This window comes from Brachyistius frenatus, unplaced genomic scaffold (assembly GCF_029030835.1).
Source record: "Brachyistius frenatus isolate BFR_SWC_R1_liver_20210118 unplaced genomic scaffold, ASM2903083v1 Contig_69, whole genome shotgun sequence".
Classification (NCBI taxonomy): Eukaryota; Metazoa; Chordata; class Actinopteri; family Embiotocidae; genus Brachyistius; species Brachyistius frenatus.
The window spans coordinates 221594-249162 of NW_027210668.1; the positions used below are offsets into that span (position 1 = coordinate 221594).

The window sequence follows — 27569 nt, forward strand, 5'->3', positions numbered from 1 at the left end:
GAAGAGGCAAAAAGTTCGTTTTTATGGTTTAACATGGAACAACCATCACATATCCAGTTGATGAATACAAGAAAAAAAAAAAAAAAAAAAAAAAGAATAGCAAAGGCAATTGCAACACCAAACCAATTTTGCGATGAGGGGAGACTTCCATGCAGGCTGTTCTTAGGTTTCTTCACTGAAGTATTTTTTCTCCTCTGGTGGACCATTTAATTGTGTTGGTAGAAGCAGAGGCTTTGTTGGGAAAAACGTCACCTTGGTAGAATTGTTCAAATGTTGCACATTGTCCTCCGTATGAGGCGCAATCAAAAACCTCTGAGACCGCTATTGTTGCACCGCATGAAGCACAACACCGTGAGCGTGGACGTTGTGCATTTTGAATGAGCAGGCGTGATGTCAAGTGCCATTGTCAAGTGTCAAGTGCCATTTTCCAACAGTTCAGGCCGTTTGCACCAAATATTTTCCCTCAGACGCCTCAAAACGTCACAGTGGAACTGAGTTTTGTCAGTCTGACCCTGGGAGAGGAATTCACGGTGCGCAACCTTTCAAAGAAAACCCGCCTGGTTGAACTCCTTGACCTGGTGCACCTTGCCTGGCTGATAAGCTTCATCGCTGTAGGCTTTCTGAAGCATTTCAAGAGTCTCTGTTGCAGAGTTTCCAAGTTTGCTACAAAATGTGATTTACGCTCTGCGCTCAGTCCATGATTGAATCGTGCCCGAAACCACTGGTCACAAAAACATCTATAACTCAGGTGCTGATGTTGATTAATAAATGAAACTTGGAACTTTTGTCCTTAAAATGTTCTCCATATCCTGAACTTCAATGTTCAATAAACTCTCAAAGTCATTTCCAAGTGCTGATGGTGTATTAATAGTCTCGTAAGGAATATAGCGTCAGCATTCAGCCTGTACAGCCTTGGCCATCCACTCAGATCTGGCCACGAGTAGCCTCGGTCTGGCGCCTGATGACTGGATCAGTTCCCTTCCGCTGACAGAGGCAAACAGATAGAGCAGATGTAAATAAAGCTAATCATAAAAAATCGGAGTTGAAAATATTCGATATTACAGATTTCTTACCTGTGGTAGTCCAGTTCAAGCAGACTGACTCCGTTAACAGCCAGGATCTGGTCTCCTGGTACCAGCTTCTTACACTGGGCTGCGGGGGAGTCTGGGACCACTGCACGGATGAAGATGCCCTTCACCTTCGTTTGCATGTCCTGGAACAACAATTCAAAATATCGAGTTTTTCAGCTGGCGGTGAAATGTCAGAGAAACACAAAAAAAATGTCCTTTCAAAATTGGTCCCTTTTGGAACTGCATGACGTCAGAGCAAAAATCGGTGTAAGTTGATTGTCGTGAACCCCCATTATAGAAGAGACGTCTGTGAAACTGGTGACAGGAAACCCCCAAATTTTTGAGACTTCCGTGTTGGCAGGTATGGCGGGAAGTGTGTGTTTGGATTTCATCATTCACGCATGTTCAGCAAACACAACATTCACAGCAGCTGTAAAGTGAATCTTCACGGATCTCTTTCACTCACCCTCGTGTCAACCAGAGCGAGACCGAGTCCTCTCTCCCCTCGCTCCAGCTCCAAGCTGAAAACCTCATCATGACTGTCGTCATAATCGTCTTCCGCCTCCTCGCTCTCCTCCTCTTTTAGCTCCACAAGTTTGTTCATACTGCTGCAACCTGTTTTCATATGGTCTGACTTCAGTGCAGCCAGACATTCAAACACCAATCCACCTGCAGAGAAAACAAAGAACATGTTCACTTTCATTTGTTCATGACGCAGATTAAAAACCGTGACTGGAAATGTTTTTTTGTGTACCTTCATTGTGCGTCTCCTCAGCAGAGAACCAGGAAAGACTCTCACTGCCCGCCTTCATCCATTTACCCTGGTTTGCCCCCACCAGGTCACCCAGCTCGGTCATGAGGGGGGTGTTGGGCGGGGTGAGGAGACAGGACGGGTCCAGAGCCGACCTCCTCAACTCGCTGCTATCAGTCTCTCTGACCTGCAGCTCCAGATTTCGTAACTTTTGGGACAAAATGTGGGCAGCGCAGGAGCTCAACTCGTCCAGGTAGTGGGTGAGGAGCAGAGAGGGGGGCGATGGGGGTGAGGGGGGTAAGGTGACAGAGGAAGGTGACGAAGATAAACTGTTTTGGACGGTGGTCTGAGATGAGGTTTCATCAAGCGGTGAAGTGTCCAAGGTTTCCAGAGTGGCGTTTGGAAGGATATCCGTCTCAGTGTCCATCTGGACGGTACCACCCTGGAGAACAAACAGTATCAGAAAAAGAATACATAAAAAAAAAATTAAAAAAAAATACATCTGACATTTCACATGGGTTTGAAACCATTCTCATGTCTATACTTTGCCAGAGTCAACAAGCCGTTAGCTTAGCATTAATTATTTGTGAGGTTTAGAGGTGCTTGCACCAGAGACTGTAAATAAAAGTGGACATAACGTTTGGTTCTGAAAAGGGAGGCCAGTTAGGAAGTCCCTTCAAGTGCAATACAACTGAGGGCCAGTAGGGTCGGCCTGAAAAAGGCTCTGGGTCCATTCTACTTCTCTCATGAAATACAAAGTCAATAAAACATTTTCCACAAGTCGTTATGGCGGTAATTCTATTGTGAAAATAATTCAATCGTTAATTAGATATACGCCTCAAAAAGCGGTATATTTGTTATCATGTGTGTTTGACTGACTGTGGTGAAGTCAGGTTGCTGTAGGTGGGCGAGCGTAGTGTCCGTAAATCAGAGTCAGATTCTTGCTCCTCTCCAGTTTGACCAAACATGTTCACTTTTGGCTCCAAGACAGATGGCAGAAATACCAAACTCAAAGCATGCGAGTGGACCATGCCACTTTTTTTTAACAGTTAAATTTGCATTGATCGATGTTTCATCGCTTGAGGGCAATGTTTCAACTGTGAACGCAACAATGACATAAAATCTATTTATTAAATAGATGCGGCCAACATGTTGGCAAACAACTGATATGAGACAACATGCATGTGAAATCGTGTTTCTGTCCACCGGGCGAATGTTTTGGTTTTCACCTACTCCAGAGGGAGATACCTGCCAGCTAAATGCTCCTCTTTGTTCACTTGCGAGTCACAAACTTTATTTGTCTGCTTCAAGGCTTCATCATTTTTCAGTATTATTTACATATTGCACTTATTTCAAATATCATGTAAAAATTAAGAAGCATAAATGGCATCGTTTCTACCTGACAAACAGCAGCTGTGACATTTAAATGGGCGTCAGAAAGGGTGGAGATGAAATCTCTGAGCTTGTTCAGCTGTTCCTTCAGGCCCGGATCTGTTATCGGCCTCCTCAGCTGGAGCTGGTAGCCCCCATCGGGCAGCAGCAGTGGATGGTGGGTGTCAAAGCTCTCCAGGATATCATCTGAGGAGGGAAACGACATATTGTAAGATGAAAAAAAAGTTAAAGGTAAAATTTGTTTCTGAAAATCTCACAGCTGATCATGTTGGTAGTATGTTGTCCACCCACCAGTTCTGTGCGCTGCTGCTTGGTCCTGTTCTGACGGAGCCAACTTGTGTCTGCAGGAAGACGCTGGGCGGTCGAGACCCAGCAGGTGGTTCAGCTGGGCGGGACTCAGGGCAGGGTAGTCAGAGCGCAGGGACACCCAAGATGTCTGCGCACACACACACGGGGGTTACATAAGAAAATTAAGCAACGATATTGGGTCACATTTTGATGACATCCCACAAGACTTACAGGGAGTGTTTGGGGGGGGGGGGGGGGTTGAACACTGTTACACCAGCTGCTGCACACAATAATGGAGTCCAAAAAACATTTGTTTAAGTAACACTTTTTTTTTCTGAGACTGTCAGAAAACTATATATTTGTTCAAGGTGAATAGCTGTTCTGGTGTATTGGATTGCATTTCAAAATAAATGCCCATGTTTGATGAACTACAAATGACAAGCCAGACAAGTTTAATGTTTAATTTTTTTGTCCACTCTGCAAAATTCACATCATTCAGTCTTCTGTGTGTTATGTGTCTGGTGATGAATTATAGTTCCACACTCTGTAGAATGTGTGTGTGTGTGTGTGTGTGTGTGTGTGTGTGTGTGTGTGTGTGTGTGTGTGTGTGTGTGTGTGTGTGTGTGTGTGTGTGTGTGTGTGTGTGTGGAGGGGGAGGGGGAGAGGAGTGTGTGTGTGTGTGTGTGGGGGGGTGTGTGTGTGTGTGGTGTGTGTGTGTGTGTGTGTGTGGGGGGGGGGGTGTTCTACCTGCAGTAAATTCTTTCTAGGCGTAGCGAGCAGATTGATAGCCGACGAGAGAGTGTGTGTGTGCTCCAAGGCCAGTTCTCCCAGTCCAGCCACACAGGCCCAGTCCAGGAGCAAGTCCAGATTGGCCCGCATTCGCACGCCTCTGGACCACTGGTAGAAACCTGGCTCTGCGCCTGTGAACACATCGGGAGAAAGACATCTTTGGATCGAGCGATTTGTTCAACACCATCATTTTACTGTTGTCGGCCAACACAACAGCAACGTTATTCAGGAGCTTCTCTGTCTGTGTGGACATTAGAGGCATGAGACATGTGTCCGTAATTCATAATTTTGACAAACACCACAGAAAAACAACAATCAAGATGCAGATTTAAAAGACAAAATGTATCTTCTTCCTGCTTTCACTGCTGCCACAAAAATGACTCAACACCACATCTGCACAACATCCTGCTGCAGTTAAAACACCAAATGTAAATTAATTCCCCATGACATATTCCTATAAAATTTTTCATATCCTGAAAAATGAAACTGCTCAAGTACACAGTGGGCTAATATACACATGCGGATATCTTAATATTAACATTACATTATCATTTTTTAACACATACTTTATGCTTTATTTGATGTCTTTTTCATTGTTGTTCATTTTAATTCAATTCAATTCAATTTTATTTATATAGCGCCAAATCACAACACAGGTTATTTCATGGCACTTAACACATTAAAGTCTTCACAGCAAGACTTTACAATATTATACAGAGAAACCCAACAATTCAACAATTCCAGCTAGGAGAGAAAAAAACCTCCTCTTTAAGGGAGAAAAACCTCCAACAGAGGGAAGGAAAAGGGAAAAAAAGAAAAAGAAAAATGTGTTGTTAATTTTACTTTTTTCCTCTGTTTAATTCAAATGCCACTCTGCACATGACTGAACACATTATTATATATAAATGGAGAATAGACAAATAACATCTTTCAGTCTAATTTTGAACTAAATTTCTCCCTGTCTGAGTTCCCCTCATGAAAAACAAATGTTCTTTGAGCTGAGTGAGTTTTAGTCAACAAGAAAAAGAAGACCTGCTGTATCCTCTAATCTGCAGCACATTTAATCCAGATTTTATTGGTTTTATAGCCCGCCTCACACTTCGGAGGTATTACGATGGACAGATTCTGCAGAAACTGCCAAATCTCTGGACGGCCACTAGGGAGCACAGCTGTCCCAGTTAAACATGACTGTGGGTTTGAGAGCTGAGGTCTGGAGCACTCAGGAAAGAGCCAAAACACACCACGCTTAATCCACACGTGTTCTGGTAAGAAACTAACTGAAGGAGTTGAAGTTTCTGTCCTAATGGCAGAACCTCCACAGATAGTTATCACATAATATTATCAATCTGTTGCTGTGATGAGGTGAATAACATTACCGTTAAGGCAAATTTGTATAGAAGATTTAGAGAAACACATTACGTCCTCTAACTTGTTTTTTTGTTTTCGTTTAATGCTAAACAAACACGAATGTTTGAATGAAGTTGAGATAGTGAAAAAGAGGAGAAGAAAAGATAAAATAAAGATAAAAGATAAAAAAACGCTAATTATGTGACCTAATTAAAAGTTAATTGTTTCTTCTGATAAAAGTCTTTGTCACAGTCAGATCACGTTACTCTGAGCAGCAGTGATGGAATAAAAGTCTTAAAGCTGTCCCGAATAAAAAAAAAACTTGAAGCCAAAATGCAGCTGTAATTAATTCATGATGAATTTAGTGTTGTGGCTTCAGTTTGTTAAAATGCTGTGTTTAAACACATGGAAGGTTTGAGACATAAATTATTCTACTGACCTCTTAAAATATCTTTTGTTGTTTATTACTTGTCACTTTAATCTATTGTCTGTCGTCAAAGGTCGGGGCAGTTGACAGGTTTTGTTTAGGTCCTCTGAAGTGAACCTACTGTGGAGTGAGTTAATCGTGCAGCACAGGTTACCATGGTGACATAATCCAGTTAAAATGGGACCTGAGTCAAAACACAAGATAGCTGGATACCTGTTTGTTGTACAAAAGTTACACATCAAAGTGCATCCAGGTTTAGATACTCTGGTTTAGGTTGCAGTCATTGGTGAGGTCACTGAGCTCAGGTCGCAGGCAGGAAGGCTGATTAGAACCAAGCGGCAACCAGCAGTGACGTCGCCTATTGATTTGTGAACGGCCGTTATGAAGCCTCGCGTTGTGAATTTTGCCGGCACCATCTTGGTAGTTCGGAGCAGTTTGGAGCCAGTAATGACCATATTTGGACGAGCTGGGGGGGAGCGAGCGCTGGATCTGACTGATCTGATTGGAAACCCGGCGAAACTACGTCCCGCCCACCGATAGCCGTAACCTGAGTGCACCACAGGCCTGTCAATCAAACAGACACGCCCACGAAAACACAGCTTTTTGACGCTTATTTATGATTAATGCCGGAATTATTTTCAGATGGACAGAAAACTATTAAGAAGCAGCGAGTTTGTTTTGTAAAACCAAGATAACTCGTGGAGAAATGTTATTGACTGAGAATCTTCTGAGACTTGTTGAATTGGAGTCTACGGAGCTGGAGGCATTTTTGAGCCAACCTCTAGTGACACTTGGTGGTATCGCAGCTACCACCAATAGTGGAAAGCTAACTGCTCCACACGCCTGTCAATCAAACAGACACATCCCCAAAAACACGGCTTTTTGAGGGCTAATATCTAATCAATGATGAGATTATTTTCAGATGGACATCCAGAAAACTAATAAGAGGAAGGGACTTCAACTAACTTCACTAACATGATAACTTGTGGAAAAAAATTTGACTTTGAATTTGAATGGGAGTCTATGGAGCCGGAGGTTTTTTGGAACATCGTGAACAGAACGGTTCAGGATGATACAGACAACGTAACGCCCCTAGTGGGCACTGTGAACGCGCTGCACGCCGGCTCGGATGCTGTTACCTCTCTCCATGAGGGAGTTGAAGAGCGACGCGTTGGTGAAGTAGAACAGGTAGCCGATGAGCTGAGAGGAAATCTCTGGGTGGACCTGGCAGTCCGACAGCAGCGTCCAGCTCTCGCTCAGAACCTCCACCACCTGCTGGATCCCTGCGGGGACCTGCAGTCCGCCGCCACCCAGGACCCGAGCGCTCTCGCCAGACGCCCGCGGGTCCAGACTCTCCCTGAACGGGTTGCAGTCCAGCAGTCCTGGCAGGATTGGGAAGAGGACCTGGTGAGACATAAAAGCAAATGTGCAGCTCAGAGTGACTCACTGCTGGAGATTGTTGACAATTCCTGTGGGTCAATTTGAGGTTGGAAAAGTGGTGGATGTTCTGATCGGTGGGATAAACTAAAACATGTAACCCTCCAACCCTGATTTCAGACCACCCGTACATGTCTGCATGTCTGTCTCTCAAAACTACAACATTGATGATATAAGATTAGTTTGAAACAGGAAGACAGTTTCTAACATTTCCTCCCTTTCAGCCCAAAGTCTTTGCCGTTCTTCAGAGCCCTGACAACGACAGCTTTGTTCGGGCCTAATTGTACACAGACATCCCCCTTCCCCTTCAATCTCTTACACCCACCAAGCATCCGACGCCAGCGCCAGACGTCCATCCACATTCCTAAAAAGCTGAATATGGCTCATGTGGTCTTGGCATGGTGCTGCAGCGAGGACTGCTGAGTGAAGACTTCTGAAGGAATCCACTCTGAGAAGATCATTTTACATTTAGTGTAAGGCCCCCGCAGCCCGAACGAGCTCACACGAATGGGAGGAACATAACGGCTCCCATCACACGCGGGACAATGGAAATGTCCGAAAACATAAACCGAATAATGTCACGAGCGTTTTGCTGGTTGGAAAATGTCACGAAGCAGAGCCGAGCCAGAGATGATTCATTATCTCTGCAGCGCTGCATTCTGGGATTGCCACATGGATCCGTGGCACGTATTAGCCTGCAGTCAAACAATAAAGCATGTCGTCAGCTTACTTGTGCGTTCATTTTGATGGACAAGTAAACACGCAGTCTGCCCACAAGCCCGTGAAAGTGGGCCTTCATCCATCACGACGTTTCCTCGGCTGGAAGAGCTGTGGCGCCTTTTGTTTTCTATCCAGCAACAATAACTAACATCACGTAGACGAGCATGACATATCCCCAAATAAACACAGATTTGAGAAACTGTTACCACTTGATGTTAGTCTGCTGTGAAGATGGAAGCGTTACAGTGTCGCTGTCTGTCTCAGTGAATGGAAACTAAAAGGAAAATACAAACCGAAGCTCAGTCTTTGTTAAACTTTAAAACCCCTGCTGCATCCTGGATCAGACGTTATATAAAGCGCTGCCAAAAATCATAATGTCAACCAAACTCTGTGAGTGAAGGAACAGGAGAGCTGCTGAAGTAAATCAGGGGGCCTTAGTTGAGTTTAATTCCGTAGGCTGAATTCACCACATTCCTCACGGATCCAAGCTTTCTGTGAAGTGACAGTCATGATGGATGAGCCGAGACGCCTAGATTAACCGACCAGTCCAGAAGAAAGAATCTGAAAAAAACAAACGCCCAAGAAAAAGGAAAACGACTCCGTCTCCCTCCTCTTTCTGTCACCAACCAACGTTTTTCATCACAGCCAGCGTTGGACAGTAAAACGTTACTTAACAATGCTTTCAGGCATGGTGCTCAAATTCTTCCTTATGAAGTGCCAAAATTTAATTTGGACCGTTTATTTTATGATTTGACGTGAAATTACATTTCATTAAAATGTATTGTATTTTGCAGAAAATTAACAATCTGAACAATCAATCCCCAAAAATTAAATACAGTTTCATAATGTTATTGTTTAGAGGAAATTATTGTCAAAACCAGCTGTCTTGCCAATTTTTCTAAATGTTATCTTGTCAGCGCGCCACCGCCTCCATCTCTCATCTTGACTGGCAGCTGAAAGTCAGTGACGTGCCTGGTTGCTATGACGATGCCCCTCAGTGGGGGCAGTGAGCCTTCACGTTCACGCGGGGACACAGAGAGGAGACACAGACGGTTGGAGTCATACAGAGGCTGATGAGGCAAAGTGCAAAGTTGAAAAAAATCCGGTCACCGTCTCTGGCAGAAACTTGTCGTCAATAAATAATGCCTATATTCAATTTCATGTTCCTTCTGCATATTATAAAGCCTCGGTCACAGGTTAGAGAGACACCACACGTTTCTGATTCTCACCTAAAAATTTCAGAGCTTAGATGTAATGAAAGCCGATTGGAGAGTTGGTGGGAGCACTCAGAGGGGATTTTTGCTAATACCATAAGTCATATTGCAGTGAGTCGCACTGAATGTCAGACACAGTTTTATGTATAAATTGTAGATGGAAACTATGGGACAAAACACGATTAACAAAGATTTTTTTTTCACTATATTTCAGGGGTCAAGAGGGCCAAGAGTTTGAATCATTGACATCACGTGTGACACCGCCCAGTGATTTTGTCAGAACTGTAACAGATATCAAAACGCCACCTGAACCGGTAAAAGATGCAACATATTGTGACCTGTTTAAACTTGTAATGGTGTTTTAATGGTGTAAAGTACACCGGAGCTGCAGGGCTCCAAAGTAAGTTGGCTTTTTCACTCATCTTGACCATTTCCCATTCATTTCAATTGGGAAAAAAAAAAAAAAAAAAAATCGCTGCAATTTTAGTAAACACGGGAGGATGAAATGTCCCAAAAGTCATTGCACACTATCCCTGATCGAGACGTATGGTTGGATGTATTTTTTGTATGAGTTTTCTGAAACCTGCGAGGAAGAGTTTTGCTGTGAAATTTCAGCGCATGATAAGATGAGAAGATGTGGGCCATTTTCATTGACACACTAATAATATAATGCATGATAATGCAACACTCGTGGGCTTTATTCTTATGTTACACCACATTAAGAAGAAATTACTTACTATAGATACATTTTTGAAGGAAGGAGTTTCTGTGTAACAGAGTACTTTTAACAGTGATATTACTTTTGTTTTACTGAAGTAAAGATTCTGAATTCCACCACTGCATTACATCTACAAGTCTACAAATCTTCAATTATTTTACCAAATAATCAATACATCCCATTAACCCAGAAACTTTGTGTCTGATTAGACATATTGTTTTCTGGAAACGTATTTTTCTCGTCTATAATTTTCAGAGATTTCCAATTCATCCACACTTTTCACAAAGTTCAGTTGTTGAATGCGGGAAGTGCAGAACTACCGTGAAGTGAGGAGTTAAAAAAACAACAACATCTAAGCAGATCAGTGTCGATGTACTCAGACAAAAACATCAAATTTGCATTATATTCTGAACAAATGAACATTATTTTGATGGATTATTTATGGATTCACTGACAAATCACATCTGGAAGTTATTTGGTTCGTTATTGGTTGGATCAGACAGACTTGCTGAGATGAATCACTGCTATCTGAAAGCAGGTAGTTAAATAACCACATCCTCCAGCAACCAAGCAAAAGAAATATACTGTCTCAAACTTGCTGCACAGCAACTAGTGAGGAACTCCTATAGTTTCCTCTCGAGATCCAATGTCATATCACTTCCTTCCTGTATGGGAAACTAATATGGAAGAGGCTAAAACCTGGCGCTTCAGGCACAAAATCCATCTGGATTCCAACTGGCAGGACATGTGAGACCTCGACTTGGCTGCTGCTAAAAGCAGTCAGACCAGCACTGTGCTAATACTATCACTGATGTGGTTCAACACTTGACATGGACGTTGCTGACTTAAAGCAACCCGGTCAGAGGTCAGTAGAAGAGGAGCAGCTGAGTGAACACCTCAGCTATCAGATGTTGTTTGTAGCTCAGCTCCCGATCGAGGAGAAAGAAATGTTGAAAGAAATATTCTGTCATTGTATGAAAAGGCCTCATTAGTATTTTTTGGATGGTGTTTTGACCCACACCCACACAGCTCAACTGGAAATTTGTCTGAAACTTTCCTGGGCACACTTCCATGGGTGTGGTGCTTCAGTGAAAATGCACACAACTGGATGTGGCTACAATGAAATACTGTTTTCTTAATTTCCAAGGAGCCCTCTGGAAATAAAACACAAGAATAACTCAATACAAACGTATACAGTATGAAAAAGTGCTGACTTACTTTCAGTGATAGGAGGGCTTGATACTTATGAAAATACACTTATTCAGATCCTGCCGAGAATTAGATGAGAAGATTTATATAACTCTCATGTTTGTGTACTCATTAGTAAACTAGAACAATGAGCATGGAGGAACACCCAGCCTGGCTAACTAACGAAATATTCATAACATGATGAGTTTGGAGGATGCAATTACCCAAATATCATGTGGTGTCATTAAACTGCGTGCTTCTTGGACTCATCCCAGAATAATCAGTGGAAGTGTATGGAATTAGATTTGTGTCATAAATATCAAAGAAAAAAAAAGAATTTGAGTGAGAACAAATTCACTAAAGAAAAAAAAAAGTAATCTCAAAAGTAGAACTTATTGCATGCAATTATTTGTGTAATCATGTGAAAACGATTAGTGTTTTACTTTCTTCATTATATGTTCTGCAAAATATGTCACAATATGATGCCTCTGCTTCTTTTCTCCATGATTTGACGTCATCTACCCGGACTGGAAAAAATGAAAGCTGTATCAATTTAAATAATGGCCACTTGGGGGCATTGAAACAACCTGTAGAAACAATATTCAAACATCAGTTATTATCGCTAACACGTGGGCAACCAGTTTCCTATTTACACATAAAACAGACATTGGAAAAGAACGGATTTTGGAGTCATGTTTCTGGATGCCCCATAAAACTCTAATATTCACTCTTCTGTCCAGCGGTTTGGTTTTTGATGAACTCCTTGGGAGCATTAACTGTGCCATCATTGTTTACCAGCTTGTTGCTAGTTTTCTTGTTGTTCTGGGTTTTGTACCCTCATGGTTGAAATGCACTTATTGTAAGTCGCTTTGGATAAAAGCGTCAGCTAAATGAAGTGTAATGTAATGGTGCAGGGCAGATAGAAAACAGTGTGTTTATTAGAGCTTTTTTTTTTTTTTTTCTGAAAACAACTACCCAACATACACTGGAAACAAGGTTGATGAGCAGTAAGAGTAAATCCAAACAGTGGAGTTGCAGGATCTGAAAACCAAAACGACAAGCTGAAAGACACTAAAACAACCAACCGCTGAGAGTGCTGAGAGGAACTGCAGAGACAATTTACTATGGATTCATTACCAGAAGCAACAACTCTCAAATTGCATAGAGCAATTTGATTCACTGTTAATTAAAAAATATTGATGAGTGCAGCTTTAACATTTTGCCTTGCGCAGCCTTTAATGTGTTTTTGGTGTTTTAAAAAGCAACACGTGCTTCGTTTGTGTGCTCGATCTCTTCTCTCAACTAACCAGCTAAAAATATATAAGAAGTTCCAATATTACGTGGCAGTATGAATGCCATTCATCCTCCCCCGACACACACACATCCACACAAAGACCCCTTGGTGTCCTGCGTCTCTCCCGTGTCACAAAGCCCCCAGTGTGGTCTGGGAGTGGAGCAGCTCGGACTATTAGAAAGCTGTCAGAGTGGCTAACTGGGCTCTTTATTCTCAGCCCGTCTCTGATTATTTTCCTTTCTTAAGCTGAACATCAGTCAGCGGACCAGATGGAGCTGATAGTCAAGCCTCTTCTCAGCCGGCCAAAATGCTCCCGCTCGGTTAAGGTAACGTAGATGCTCAGCTTCCCATGCAAGACAGCAAGTCATTACACGTTTAGCTGTGACATTGTATTATCGCCTTGACTAATGACTTGTTGGTTAACTAACATGCAATCGCACAAGTGTGTTACCTTGGTAATGTAGTAGACACACTGCTGGAAGGAAAGCATGATGACCTCCTCCAGGACGGCCGTTGTCTCCTCACTGGCCGTACGGACACATGACAGACGCAGCTCCAACAGCGCTGAAAGCCATATTCATGAATGCATAAATATCTGTGAAGTTACACTTTCTCCTGTTTTCCTGCCAACACAATATGAATCAGAACAAATCTACAAATCCAACTCCAAATGTGGGATTTTACGTGCAGGTTCGGTCCAGCCCTGTGTGAAAAAAACAGCTCAATAAATGCTTTTTAAGAAATAGTTGAGCATTTTGCTTTTAACTTTCAATCTGCTACTTTGCGTGTTTAAGATTTTCCATCTGCAACCGTAGCTTAACTCAGGTAATAATTTTAGCAAAAAAAGGAAAGGCAAATCCATGTAGTTCAAATGATTTAAGGTGATAAGGAAAACGATTAACACAAATATCACCTTTAATTGGAAACACTTTAAAGTAAATGGTAGATTAATTATCGTGAATTAATGCATTACTTCATGTATTAATACCTCATGAAATCATCAGGAAGTAACATGAGTTCAAAGTCTTTCATTGATCATCTCATCCACAAACAAATCATTAATTAAAGCATTAAATAAGGTGAGTACATCATCAATGATTATGATTTATTAAGCATGATCATGGTGAATTCTTTGCAAAAGACTTTGGGCCAGTTTTCATCTCTGTCCATTTACCTGCTGGTTACTATAAATAACACACAAACATAATAACTCAAGACATAAATAATAAGTGAAAAACATGTATTCTTACATTAATTGTTTTGGCATGTTTAAAACAGTTTTAAGATCAAATGAGTCACCACTTCTCTCATGAGTAAGTGATGCTATGTTAATTTTTGCCAATAATTTATCATATTAATAAATCATAATCATTTTGGATCCCCTCAAAAACGAGATGCTTCATCTCAAGAGGCTATCCATTAATACACTTGTTGAAATGATGCACTCACCTTATTAATGCTTTTTTTAATGTGTTGTTAATGCATGAGATGATGAATGAAAGACTTTGAACTCATGTTACTTCGTGATGATTTCATGAGGTATTAATACATGAAGTAATGCTAAAGTCATTCATGCATGAATTTAATAATTAATTCACCCTTAAGTGAAGTGTTACCCTTATATTAATATCAATAGCTAGTTATTATCATGTTCACATGATGACTGTGGAACCTGACTAACCCAAGTTCTGCACTTCCGGGCTCGCGTCATCTTCCCTCTCCTCATCCTCCTCATCCTCCTCCTCCTCCTCCTCCTCCTCCTCATCCTCCTCCTGCCTCTGCTCCGTTCGAGTTCTCCACTCCAGAATCAGAGGCAGCTGGTACTGAAGGAACTGCAGCAGCTCCAGACTGTTGGACATCCACACCACCAGGGGGCGCAGTCCTGAGATCACCTCATGCAGGCTGAGAGCCTGATGGTCCTTTGCGTTTGTGTCTTCGCCACTGAGACGGCAACAGAGGATTAAAGATCTGCGGTGTTCTCTGTGAATTGTTTAAAGTAATTGGTGGCTGGAAAAAAAACAAACCAGTAAGGTGTGCTTACACTTCAGGCTGAACTGCGGCGAGCTCCTCCGTGTGGCCCTGCATGAGGAGATAAAACATTCTGTGAGTGAGTGCATTGAAATAGGGTCATGGTAACAACTAAAATCAGATCCATCTTTACGTTACAAGTAATTAGTGTCTTAGTAAAGTAACGTTTTAAATGAACATGGTGGGATCTACCGGCCACCTGTCTGCTCTCCATGTGTGTGTGTGTGTGTGTGTGTGTGTGTGTGTGTGTGTGTGTGTGTGTGTGTGTGTGTGTGTGTGTGTGTGTGTGTGTGTGTGTGTGTGTGTGTGTGTGTGTTATTACCCTAAATTAACCCACCAGTTACCCCATCTGCTCTGATATATTCCTCTGGTTTGCGGTGTGACATTTCAATCTTGGAAAATTGATAATTCATTTGCATTCATAAATTATTAAATGCCTTGAAATTCAATTTCAAAATGAGACCTTTCTAGACGACATAACCACAGACCAGCTCTATCATCACAGGAACAACTTGGAAAATTAACAACTCTGAAAAAACCCAGATTCCTTTCACCAAAATCATTTTTTCATATTCACGCCAACATTTTGAAAAGTAATTTTTTCAAGATTGTGATTATAGCAAATAAACTTGCAGCCATGGAACTAAAATACTCAATTAGGGAAAGAAAAACATCATAAAAAGATGAATGTTTGAAGCATTTCTGTGAAACGACCAAACGACAGTCTCCAGTATGAAAGTCAACCACCTTCACCCACTCATGCTGTATTCATTAGAGCCAAGAGGATCCCTGCGTGTTGCTTTGTGTGTTTTGATTCTTGGAGAGAGTCTGTAAAAGCTACAGACATATTGGCAAATAGCAATTTGCAAAACCTGATGCTATTTTCTAAATGTACTTAGACGTTTTAGAACCTCCTCTGATTGTCTGCCAGGAATAAAAGCCTTTTTGAAAAAAAAAAATTGGGAGTAATGTCAAGGAACTAAAAGGTCTGTGAAACCCTTTGCTAACAGTGTTTCACCAGCAGTCGAAAGCCCAGCAAAGACGAGGAAAACTAGTCGGCTAAAGATCCAAAACGTTCCGACATATTTCTGCAAAATGCTGACGACCTTACTAAAACCATTCTGAAACAAATTATGGATGTCTTCCCCTCTGTTTATGCTATAAAAAAAGATCTGGACTTCATCATCGGTCTTCATTGGCTCTATGTTGTAATGTTGAATCACGACGGACAAAGAGACAACAAACGAGTCTCGGAGCGGATAAAACTCAACCATGGCTCTGGTTGTGTGTGTGTGTGTGTGTGTGTGTGTGTGTGTGTGTGTGTGTGTGTGTGTGTGTGTGTGTGTGTGTGTGTGTGTGTGTGTGTGTGTGTGTGTGTGTGTGTGTGTGTGTGTGTGTGTGTGTGTGTGTGTGTGTGGGCAGGGTGGGGTGTGCTTCATCAGAACAATTTACATCTGTAAGTTGTTCTGATGAAGCAATCAAAAGTCAAATTGAAGAAAAACGCATTAAAATGCCAAAACTTATTTTCTTACAGTAATATAAAAGCTGGTTGTAATGCTATAATAATAATAATAACAATAATTGTTCATTTCTCTCTGTTCAAACTGAAAAGACTATCGGCCGAATCGACAACATGCGATGTGACGTAAAGAATCGTCCGATATGAGCTTGGCTTTAAAACCTCTTGCCACATAATCAGTATTCTCGACACGGTTTCCCATTTTTTGCCCACTTGGTGCAGAACGTGCAGCGGTACAGTCTACGACAAGACTGGCAGAACTCCTCATATATCTTTTGCCATCACTCACCCACATGGCGCTCTGAACTCCACTCGCTATAAGCAGCAGGAGCCTGCGCAGGTCCGAGGTATGAAGACGCGCTGATGAATACTGAACACACAGACACAACAGAAAGGAAACGGTCAGCGGTGGTTGGTCATCGGCGCTGCTGCCGCTGCTGCTTCCCATCGCAAGGATCTCCTTGACGACGCGGTCCTCGTCCTCGGCCTGATAGTCGAGAGTCAGGCTGTGGCCGTCGGGTGATTTCAGAAACGGAAGGCCTCTGCTCCGGCGCTGTTCGCAGGTTGAAATGCAGGTGCTGCAAAGGATCGTTTCTCCAGTGTGGTTTGAAGTGGAGTGACGCAGCGTCCAGGGAGCAGCGGGAAAACTGGACTCCACAGCAGCACCGTTCACTTCCTTCAATTCAAAGAAAGAAATGAAAAAAAACAAGAAGCATTTACATTTTGGTTGAAGGCAAACTGACCTGTCTGTCATCTTTGGAGCAGCCTTACCTTGTGCACCAAAGCTGGAGGATCTTTGAAAAGAAACAGGTAGTGCTGTCCGAACCCGATAACATCACCGGGGCGAAGCTGCGTCTCAGTTCTCAGCGCTTGGCCGTTCCTCGTGACCGCGGCGTCCTGACCGGGGCACAGCGTGGTGGGGCCGCCCACGCTGCGGCGATGCAGGTAGCAGTGTCTCGGACGGATATCGGTGGCAAAGAGAAGGATGTCAGCCTTTGGCCCTTCTTCATCACCTCGCTGACCGATAATGATGTTTGGGCCCGCAAGTAGGTAGATGACAAAGTCCTGAATGGAGGAATAAACACGTTACTTTGATGACGTCTCAAACTCATTGCATCCAGTAATGTAACATCTTTTCTGTCGGAGCTCTTGTCGTTGTTGTAAATACTTGTTGTGTTTCTTGTCACTTGATTATCTAATTGTCATTTTCCTTTTAGCTCTCTTTTAGTCTGCACCGCTTTAAAACATCTTTCTTTTTAGCTGCTGAATGCTCAACTATTTTCAAAAGCTAATTGCTAACTTTGTCATAAAGGAATTTATGCCGAACAGGTCGAGCCCTGAGATTTTTTTGCTGCTTATAAGAGCTTTCCGCCGTGTGTGGAAAAGATGGTGGCGAGAGTGAATTAAAGCAGTTAAGTTGCTGGCCGTGGAACCAAAACAAGGAGCTAAAAGATGCTAAAACGCGCTGTAGTTAAGGTTGTCTGCAGAGTCAGGCAATAGTTGTCACTATGGGTGACATCCTCTTGTTAACACATCATTTGACACACTGGTTCTGCAAAAAAAACTTATTAATGCAGTTTTAAGTGCAGTTTTGAGTTATTTGTATTTTATATGGGTGACTGCTCTGCTAAACTTTACTGAGAAATATTGCATTTTTTTACATATATATATATATTTATATACTGTATATATATACATATACGGTATATATGTTATATATATATATATATCTATATATGTTATATATATATAGATAGATAACAAATGAGTCAATGTTAATTGCTGATAAAAAGCAGGAGTGACATTTAATTTAGCACTGACATTTTTTTATTTCCACCTTCAGCTATGTACCAAAGCCTCAGTAAAAGCTTAGCAGTCTGATCATGTGGAGGTATTTGAATTACAGTCCTGATCCAAGCCTGATTAGACAAACAATGTTTTATTAAACCCAGTAAGTGGCAAGCACAATGTGCTGGGATTATTGTGTTTGACGTTCCCCTTGTGATGTCTGCGTTTTCTAACCGGACAAATTAAATGAGGTCAAAACTAAACCTTGTTTGCAATAGTGTTTGTCGGTGGGGGAGATGATTATATTCTTACATAGGCTTTTTTGGAAAATAGCTGTGACGCACAGTCAAAATCACCGCAGTATGTGAGAATTACCATCTGTGTGTGTGTGCCAGTTATCCACCGTTAAAGAAACACTGGTAATCAGTCAGGAAGCAGTGCCAGGGTTGTCTTTTTCTGTTTCCTGATCAGCTCCCCGACCTTTCGCCCAATGGTTCTCTCCTCAGTTTCTCGTTTTACACGCAGAAAACATGCTGCTTTGTCTTTGTGTTTAACTATAACCTAAGGGCATACGCTTTACATTAAATTCACTTTTGAATGTAATGCATTGCACATGGGAACATGTAAAGAAACCAAAAGCAGCCTGCATGCACACAAAGCTGTGAGGAGGCTGGTGAGGAGGTTCGGTTAGGATAGTTGGTGTTCAGCTGTTCATTATCACGCGGCACATTTGCAGTTCATACAGATAACAAACCGAACGACACAACGAGTCCTTCATTTTTGACAAAGATTAAAAGGACCAAGCTTCGTCGTCAACGGCCAGTGAAATGACAACTGTCGATTTTAACTGCTGAAGCGAGCCAGTTAGCTGATGGAGCATGAATTGATCCAACAAGCTTGTTAATGTTTATACCTCATTTAAAAAACAAAAACCCCATAAAAGTCATTAAAATAAACCTCGTGGTTCTTCGATCACAAAGTCGCCCCAGATTGTCCTGAGCATGAGAGTAAAAAAGAGAAAAGCATGTATTCTTTTTAAATGAACGTACTTTGGCCACTTAGCTAAAACTGTACTTTCATATATTCCAAGTGATTTGACTTTTAACATTATGAAGGAAAAGGCTTTGAGGTTCACATTTTATGTGTAAGGCGATTGTTGGCTGGGTTTTGCTGGAGCGTGAATTTTGCTAAGTGCAGGGCACAGATACTAAAACTTACCGAGCACCGACAATCAGTATCCAGTGTGGAAATACGACACACAGTTGATGAAGTAGTTGTGTCGTAAATAGGACTTTTTTGGTTAAATGTCCCACAAATGACTAGGAAGTCCAGGAAATTGTGTGCTCTTTGGCTTTGTAAGAACCATTTGGTTACTGTTGTGGGTTGCATCATACTTAGAACAAATAAATTGGGGCGCCTTGCTGGAGGAGCAGCAGCTGAGCCCTGCATATGCTGAATAGTCAGTTTGACAGCCGTGAAACCAAAACCATGAGCTGAAAGATGCTACAACGCTCTCTTCCTGAGGGTGACTGCAGAGTCAGATGATCATATAGTTCTGAAGTACTTGTACTTTATTTAAAGAACTTTACTTTACATTTCTACTCCAGTACGTTTTACTGGGAAATACTCGAACTCCATTTTTGAAGCATGTGATAGTTTTGATTACCCAGAAAATTTGGTTTTGAAGATGTTCCAATTAGGCTCACAAGCTAAAATTGTGCTGACGGTTTGATGCATCAGTAATATACACTTTATAATGTATATCAATGGAGCATAATTCCACAATGATATTAAATGATGAGCTCTTTGGCTTTGTAAGTAACGCTTGGTTCCCGCTATTTGCCAGTGGTGGCAACATTGGCAACATATGCTATTTTGTTTTTAGGTTTTACTCAGGTTTGACTAAGGTCAAAAGGTAGTATTTGGTTGAATCATGTATGATGAGCACTAGACTTCTTTTAATTTGAAATGGATACAGGAAGTCACTCCCTCAGTGAATCAGTGACGGGCATGTTTAAATGGCTGCACTTCAGGCCAAAAAAACACCGCCCTCTGCTACCAAACTCATCACATACACGATACGTCTCTCGCTGCAGCGTCACACTCCAACATGCAGAGAAAGTCAAAGCTTGACACTCTTTCAGGATCAGTAGCAGAGTGTGTGTTAGGATGAGATACCTGTGCGAGGCTCCAGCCCTGCAGCAGCAGCAGGTACGGACAGTCGTGAGGAGGGTGAATGGAGTACTGTGTGCTGTTATCGTCGCTGCTCTCCGTCTCCTCCCTCTCCGACTCCTCTCCTTCCCGCTCGCCCCTGGGCCTCGCCGGACAGAGGGGCTCTGTTTTGGCCCGAGACCCGCCGTCCCCCTTGGAGAGAGCCGCGAGGCTGTGAATGTGATTTTGTTCTGGGTTTGTTTTGGGTTGCACCGTCGAAGCGTGACTGACGCCCTCGCCTCCGTCCTTGACACACGTATCGTGATCCGTGTCCTGCTGGGTCTCCGTATCTACCAGGTCCATCTCGCTTTTGCTCCTCCACAGTTTCTGGCTCCGACCCCAAGTTTTCTGTATGAGGCTGGAGGTCACTCTGGAGCGGCTCTTCTGCAGCTTACGCGCCTGGGCATTGATTCCTAACACAGAGATGAATAACAGATAAGAGGGCTGGTGTTGGAAAATAAACGAGCTGCTACGTAAATACATGAAGCTCGGGGCTAATGGAAGGTGGTGATAGAGCAACACCCGTTTGTGTTGTGTCATTTGCACATGCCGTGTTTACGCCAAAGTCAACACGGAGAAGCCCCATACAGGAAGCAGACCTCAGCGGAAAGAAAGAGGGAGCTCATGGAAATTACAAAACCTCACAGCAGGCATCCACAAGCTGACACTGATAGAAAACTATCACAAGCTGCGCCATTCATAAACCAAAACACATAACAGGACGCACTTTTACACCACGACCACAGCTGTGTCGACCACAGCCGGGATTCCAGTATAGAAATGATTGTAGAAATGACAGAAAACGGTCCACCCCGCGCCTGTACAGCATCATGTAGTGTTTGTGTCAAGCCTCTGTGGAAAGTTCTGGGTATTTTTGTGTCACATCGTGCTTTATAGATATAAGTGAATCTGATCATTAGCACTGCAGAGCCTTTCGAGCTTTTTACTGCTTACAGTAAAGTATTAAACAAAGGGTGTCACTGGAGGACTGTTTAATTGAATCACCAACTGTGTCTGCAACATTCAATAAATGTAAAGTTTTAAAGAACATTTAACAGCAGTGAGAGTGAAATACACATCCAAATTTGTAACAGAAATTGAAAGAAAGGAGAAAAAGGAATACTAGACCTATTAAAATATAGTTTGGTCTGTGTGGCTTGGCTGATTCTCACTGGAAAAACAACGTGCCAACAAACCACATTTTTACTGAGAACCCTAAAACTGGATTTAATACTGACAGTTCTTCATTTAATGGTAAAGACAAGCAAGCAAACACCCTGATTCAGGATGTGGTATCGCTCCTTATAAAGGCCCCGAGGCTGCAGCGTACCAGCAGTGATGGTGTCCTTCTCTTTGGACGTCTTCTCCTCTACTAAGCTTCTCTTCTGGATTTCGAACCGTCTTGCCAAACCCTCTCTGGGTTTCCATAGCGACTGCAGGAGGAGGGGCTTCTCGTGGTCGCCCACCACTCTGAACCCTTCTGTCCTCCACTGATGATTGGCGACAGAGCCAATGGTGTCACAGAGAACGTAGTACTTGGCCTCCTCCTTGCTCTGGCCATACCTGGGTCACAGTTAGCATAAAGGTTATTCCCATTGACATTATTCAATTATTGGAAGTTAAATTCAGAAACTAATGATATTAGCTAATGTTGGCAAATATTCTCAGGTAACACAGAAAGACTTTAAACCTGTATTTGTCTATTGTTTTGTTCACTTCAAGGTAGCATAACAAGCTAAACACACCACGGAGCGCAGCACCATAATGTAGACGGAGCGGGGGTAAGCTATAACCTTCATGAATGACTAATTCAATTTACATCACTTAATCAAAATCAGCACCTGAGTTACATTAGCTTTTGTGAGCAGTGGCATGTGCACATTTGCCATTTCCCCATGGACCTGAAACTTGAGCAGGGAGCGCACATCAAAGTTTATGTCAAATTTTTGGGAAATATAAAGAAGTCGCTGAAGGAGCCAAATCTTTTGAGTAAGGGTTGTGGGGAGTTACAATTGTGTTGTTGTGGCTGAGAAAGGTTTTCATGTTGGAAAACCAAAGTGCCATCGCGCCACAGCTCAGGTTGTTTGCAGCGAATATTTTCCCTCAGACTCTTCAGGATGTCACAGTAGAACTCGACGTTGACAGTCGGATCCTGGGGGATGAATTCACAGTGCACAAATGTCAAAGAAAACCCACCTGGTTTCACCTACTCTGACTCGCCTACTTTGGTCTTGGCGAGCCACTCCAAACATTTCCCCCTGGCTCATTGCAGCCAAAGTCTTTCTGAAGCATTTAAAGGGTCTTTGTTGCTGATTTCCAGAGTTTCACACTCAATTTGATATGCACGCTCTCTTCAAGTTCATGGTAAAATCATGAATACACCGGAACCGCTGCTTTCCAAAACCTGTGTAATTCTGATTTGGATAAAGCACTGTAACTTGAAATACTTACTCACAAAGGTTAAAGTTTCCCCCTGCACTCTGTTCATGCACAACAGGAGCAGTCTCTGAACTTTCTAATTGCCCCTGGTACTTGTTAGCAAACAGTTCCCATCCAGCAGACTCAGAGCAACATCAGCATTCACTTGGAGTTTGCTTTTTTTCTGTCTGCCTAATAAATGTAAATCAAACATTCAATCTCCTTTTAGGTCTGTTTTAGGTTTTCACCAGCTCCACCAGGGACATACCTGTCTTTATACATGCTAAGTGCTACGCTATGTTCACCAATTCATTTCTATCTTTGTCTGTCTTCTGTTTGGTGTCAGGTACGTGGTGTACAGAGGGGTTTTAATAATAGTAGGGTTGTGTGGAGTGAACTGAAACCGAAAAGCTGCAGGTCATAAAACTAAAACAATGAGCTTCAAGAGGCTAAAATGCTTTAAGAGCAGCTTCAGAGTCAGGTGATGAGTCTGCACGGTTCCTCAATCTGTGCAACACTCATCACATTACACGTAGTGATATGACCCACTATGAATATAAAGATACTGATCAGCTTTAACACTGATGTTCCAGAAGAAAGAAACCCTGATTTTATGTGTTTCTTTTAACCAATCAAAGCTAAATTTAATGGATATTCCTTTTAACTTGCAGCCCAGAAATTAACTTATCAAGAGTCCTAATGTTGTTATGTGCTCAATGTTAAACCGTTGTAGTAATGATGACACAGCTAAATGTCACTACTACAGTATACATTTTTCACTGAGGGAAGAAAAATGATTTAGTCTTTCCTCTACAAGCTGAATACCACTTGCATTAATCATTCCATTATGTTTTTGGCTGAAACATAAGCAGAGACTGACAGAGCCTGACTCTCTGGAGAGGCCATGCCGACACTGGCTGTCTTTCACATAAGTCTGTGGTTTGTTCTGGACCTGTTCACAAGTACTAAATAAACTCTTTGGCACACACACGCATACTGTGTGCACTGTACTGCAATTACAATAATAAAAGGGACAATGGCTCAATTTGATTCTGTTCATCTGAAATCTTCGATGCACAACAACATGAACGTGTTGACCTTTCATCAACCACCAAAGCGTCAGGCATAAAAAACAGTTGTGACTGCTTTGATATACAAATGATGTAGCACAGAGTCAAACTGCAGCCCAGGAAGCATGTGGATGGACATAACTCACCCCGTAGACACACAAGGACGCACATACAAAGCAGAAACATATGGCACACAGACGCACCCAGGCACCGGATAACACATGGTCTCACCGTTCCACGGCCTCCTTGACCAGCTCTTTTGCACTGGAGTGTGTGGTGGCCAGGACGCTCTTGTAGTGAGCCCCTTCACAGATTTCATTTCCAAAGATCTTCAGGATTCCCGGGGCAGTTATCTGATTGGACAGCTCAGAGGGGTCCTCGGCTATCAGAGCATCTGCAGAGATCACTGTGGACCAAGACCAGACAAGGAAAAGAGTTTCAATGCTCGGCCTCAGCTGTGGTTCATTAGTACTGACACAAGACCTCCATCACTAAGCATTAGTTTTGCAGTGGGCGATTTTACTGACCGGAAATAATACAAGAAATTCTCCGACTGAGGTAATTTAAACTGGTTTCTAGATTTCTGTTCAGAAGTGCCTTTCAAAACCCACATAAAAAAAAATCAAGCAATTTGATAATTTATAATGGCCACGTGGCAAGCAACAATGACGTCACCCATTGGTTTATGAGGCCTTAAAATGTGATTTTGGCGGTTGCCATCTTGCTAGTTCGGAGTTCAGAAGTGACCATATTTGGACAAGCTGGGGGGGAGCAGGCGGTGGATCTGACTCAATCTGATTGGAAACCTGACGATACTACGTCCCGCCCAACGATAGCGGAAACCTGACTGCACTACAGACCTGTCAATCAAACAGACAAACCCCAAAAAACACCACTTTTTAAAGCCTATTTTCTAATTAATGTTGGGATTATTTTCAGATGGGCGGCCACAAAACGAATAAGAAGGAGGGACTTTAGCTAACAACACCAAAATGACTAGCGGACAAAATTTATTGACTTCATATTTCATGAGAGAAGTTGAATGGGAGTCTGAGACGGAGGCTTTATGGAGGCAACCCCTGGAGGCACTTGGTGGTACTGCAGCTTAAGGCACTTCCGCATCGGCCTCATTTTTTTAGACCTAGAATCTACGTCGACTTTAATACAGATAGTATATATTAATACCTATGATATTGGCATTTGTGTATATATTTTGTCTTGTCAGTTTCCCAGGATGAAAGGAAAATGTAGTCAAACTATGATGACAGTTACTGTACAGAATGAATCAATGGTACAGATAACACCTCAGAGTAAATGCTATAGATACAGAAAATTGTCGCAGTGTTATTTGTTCTTCCAAATTAAAGCAGTTAAGTGCTGCATTCACATAAAGTTTTGATAAATTGTTTTAAGTGGTAAAAATGGAAAAAACAGAAGCAGAGATATTTTAGCTTTTATAGGCTGGAATGGTTCGAGTTTACAAAAATGCTGCATCCTCTGTTTACCATGATGCCACCATTAGTATCTTTTTGGTAGACCCTACCTGCCAGTTAAAAGCCCATGTCTTTCAAATGCTTTTTTTTTTTTTCTAAATATGTAGCCTCAAAGCCTAAACTGAGAAAACTCTGATGACATCATCAGGGTAATTATATTCCACTTTATCACTGACCTCAGAGCCACACAAAAGAAAACATTTAACTGTTTCCACAGACTCCTCCCTGTGACCAGTAAACTGTGTGAAACCAGTGGCTCATTCAAAGTAAGTGATTTATAAAATATTAAAAATCTTCATACAACATAATCTCAAACAAGTCGGTGTGACGTACTGCTTTCCTTCTTGGGTTGGATTGACAGTGATGACTTAAGAACTGTGGTCAGCGGCATGGAAACGTAGCTGGAGGCGGGGCCGCGTAGGAAGACACCTGAGAGGCTGTTGGTATGGCGACCGATGCGGCCCTTGCTTGCATTTCTGATGACCACGCCCTCGGCTGACACGCAGGTGGATGAATGGCCACTGGATGGAGCTGATCTGACAAATGAGAAAGAAGGACGGAGGGATAAAGTCAAGTAATATAAAGCTGTCACATTAGAGGAGGATAGAGAGATATGAGGAGAAATTAATGAGGGAGCTGAGTTATTAAAAGAAGGAAAGAGCTGAAAGGGTATCTTAATAGGTTGGTCAAAGATCATTGCAGACAAATTTATGTCTTAAGTATTCTAATATATTAGAAGGAGCTCCTATATCACCATGCTACAGTGCAGCATATACATACATGTCTGTCCCCAACACAGTGCACTCCATTCTCCTTAACCATGCCTCCCTCAGTTCTCTCAGGACATTAATGAAATAATGAAGTGTTGTTTGCCTCTGACCAAGCCTGTAAGCTTCTTATAACTGTGGGTTCAAAGGTTCTCTGCAGTTTTGCCACCACTTGGTGTAAAAACTATTTCTGATTAATAATATTAATGGCACTGGTGAGAGTCTGGGACAAAAAGCCATGTGGAACATATAGTTTTAAAATGAGACCTACTTTCAGTTCTGTTAGTTTATTTAAAGAATATAAACAATTACAGAGGTATTGTGTGAGTTTGGTTTTCTGAAGCACATTCAAAAAAACTTTCAAAATGAAAAAATAAAAACGTGTGCATTGGCTTGCAGTCATTATAACTCTCTCCGAATGTATTTGTGTTTCGTTCATACTCACTGCTGACAGACATTACTGGTCTTCCTCCCCAGCCGGACAAACCGTCTCTTTGGGGAAGCTGCCGGCGGTCTCGGTGGAAGAGAGCTCAACTCCTCAGAGGAATTCTGAATCTGATTCATTCCCGTCTGATCCACTTCGGTATTCCTGCTCAATTTAAACTGTTTTTAGAGAGAGAAAGACTTCCTGAAATGTCCCACCGGAGAGCAGCTTGTGATGCAAATTGCTTTGCTTCATTACTGAGATGACCCATCCAGGACAAGCAGCACAGCCTTTCAACTATTGCTTCATTTTATGCACTCCGGAACAGCCGCTACAGATGTTTCCAGCCCTCATCCAGCTGTTAGAGCTGTCCAACGACGACGGCTCGAGTTCCAACGTCACCTCGCGCTGAGCGGAACGCAGACATATGAGAGGAGGAAAGTGGATCCTGGCGATGACAAATCTGACCACTACCTTTGTGAGTTGTTCCGCGTGCTGCCAAAGGAGCCAGTTTGTTTCAAATTCATGACGAACCCGCTCTCCAGATGTGTGTGACAGCGCAACTGTTTGGACGTGCCAAGAGCGCACACCCGCCCTCCCATATTACTCCTTTCAAAATAAAACCCCCCGAAAAGCGCGTTTCCGTGTCCAGTTGTCGACCTTCCTCTTGCTGAGGAGGACTGAGATGGAACTTCAACGTACATCGTACAAACAGAGAGAGAGTAACGGGCCTCCTGTAAACCATAAACCCTGAATAAAAGTAACTCAAACTTCACTGCGTCCACGACTCCATCTTCTGGCTGCGCACAGAGCACAACTGAGATTAGGGCTGTTTATTATGAGAGAGCTTTATGAGCTGGATTACAGAACATGCAGGTGATTGTTCACTAATTGTATGGACAGATAATAACCTCCAAACAGAAAATAATCTTAGTTAAACGTGGACTATAGTTTGACTAGTTACAGAAGATTTCCAGTACTGTAGATTTCCAGTACTGTAGATTAAAGTCTTCCCTTTAGAGATTTTACTGGAAAAAAAAACAGGTAAAAAAACCCCAAAGAAACAAAGAAACAAAGAAACAAAAGAAACAAAAGAATAGTCGGAACCGATGCAGCCAGGCCTCATTCTGGCCTATAATTTTACAGAATAGGACGACTACATTTCCCATAATGCAACCAGTAGAAACTTTTATCACACCCTGCCTAGTAAATCCTT

General features: G+C 42.3%; 1 protein-coding gene across 1 annotated transcript; it reads right to left on the reverse strand.

Moving 5' to 3' along the window:
• On the reverse strand, positions 1-26994 carry radil2b (Ras association and DIL domains 2b). The gene is made up of 18 exons (XM_069707462.1): positions 26375-26994; positions 25496-25698; positions 23901-24075; positions 21512-21744; positions 20149-20594; positions 16954-17247; positions 16472-16858; positions 14677-14714; positions 14317-14576; positions 13087-13199; positions 7204-7468; positions 4249-4421; positions 3505-3649; positions 3232-3399; positions 1825-2277; positions 1537-1739; positions 1074-1213; positions 1-984 (listed from the first exon to the last, which is right to left on the reverse strand). Exons 1-18 carry the CDS (start codon positions 26491-26493, stop codon positions 891-893), a joined length of 3909 nt encoding a protein of 1302 aa, XP_069563563.1. The 5' UTR covers positions 26494-26994; the 3' UTR covers positions 1-890.
• Positions 26995-27569: the final 575 nt, after the last annotated feature.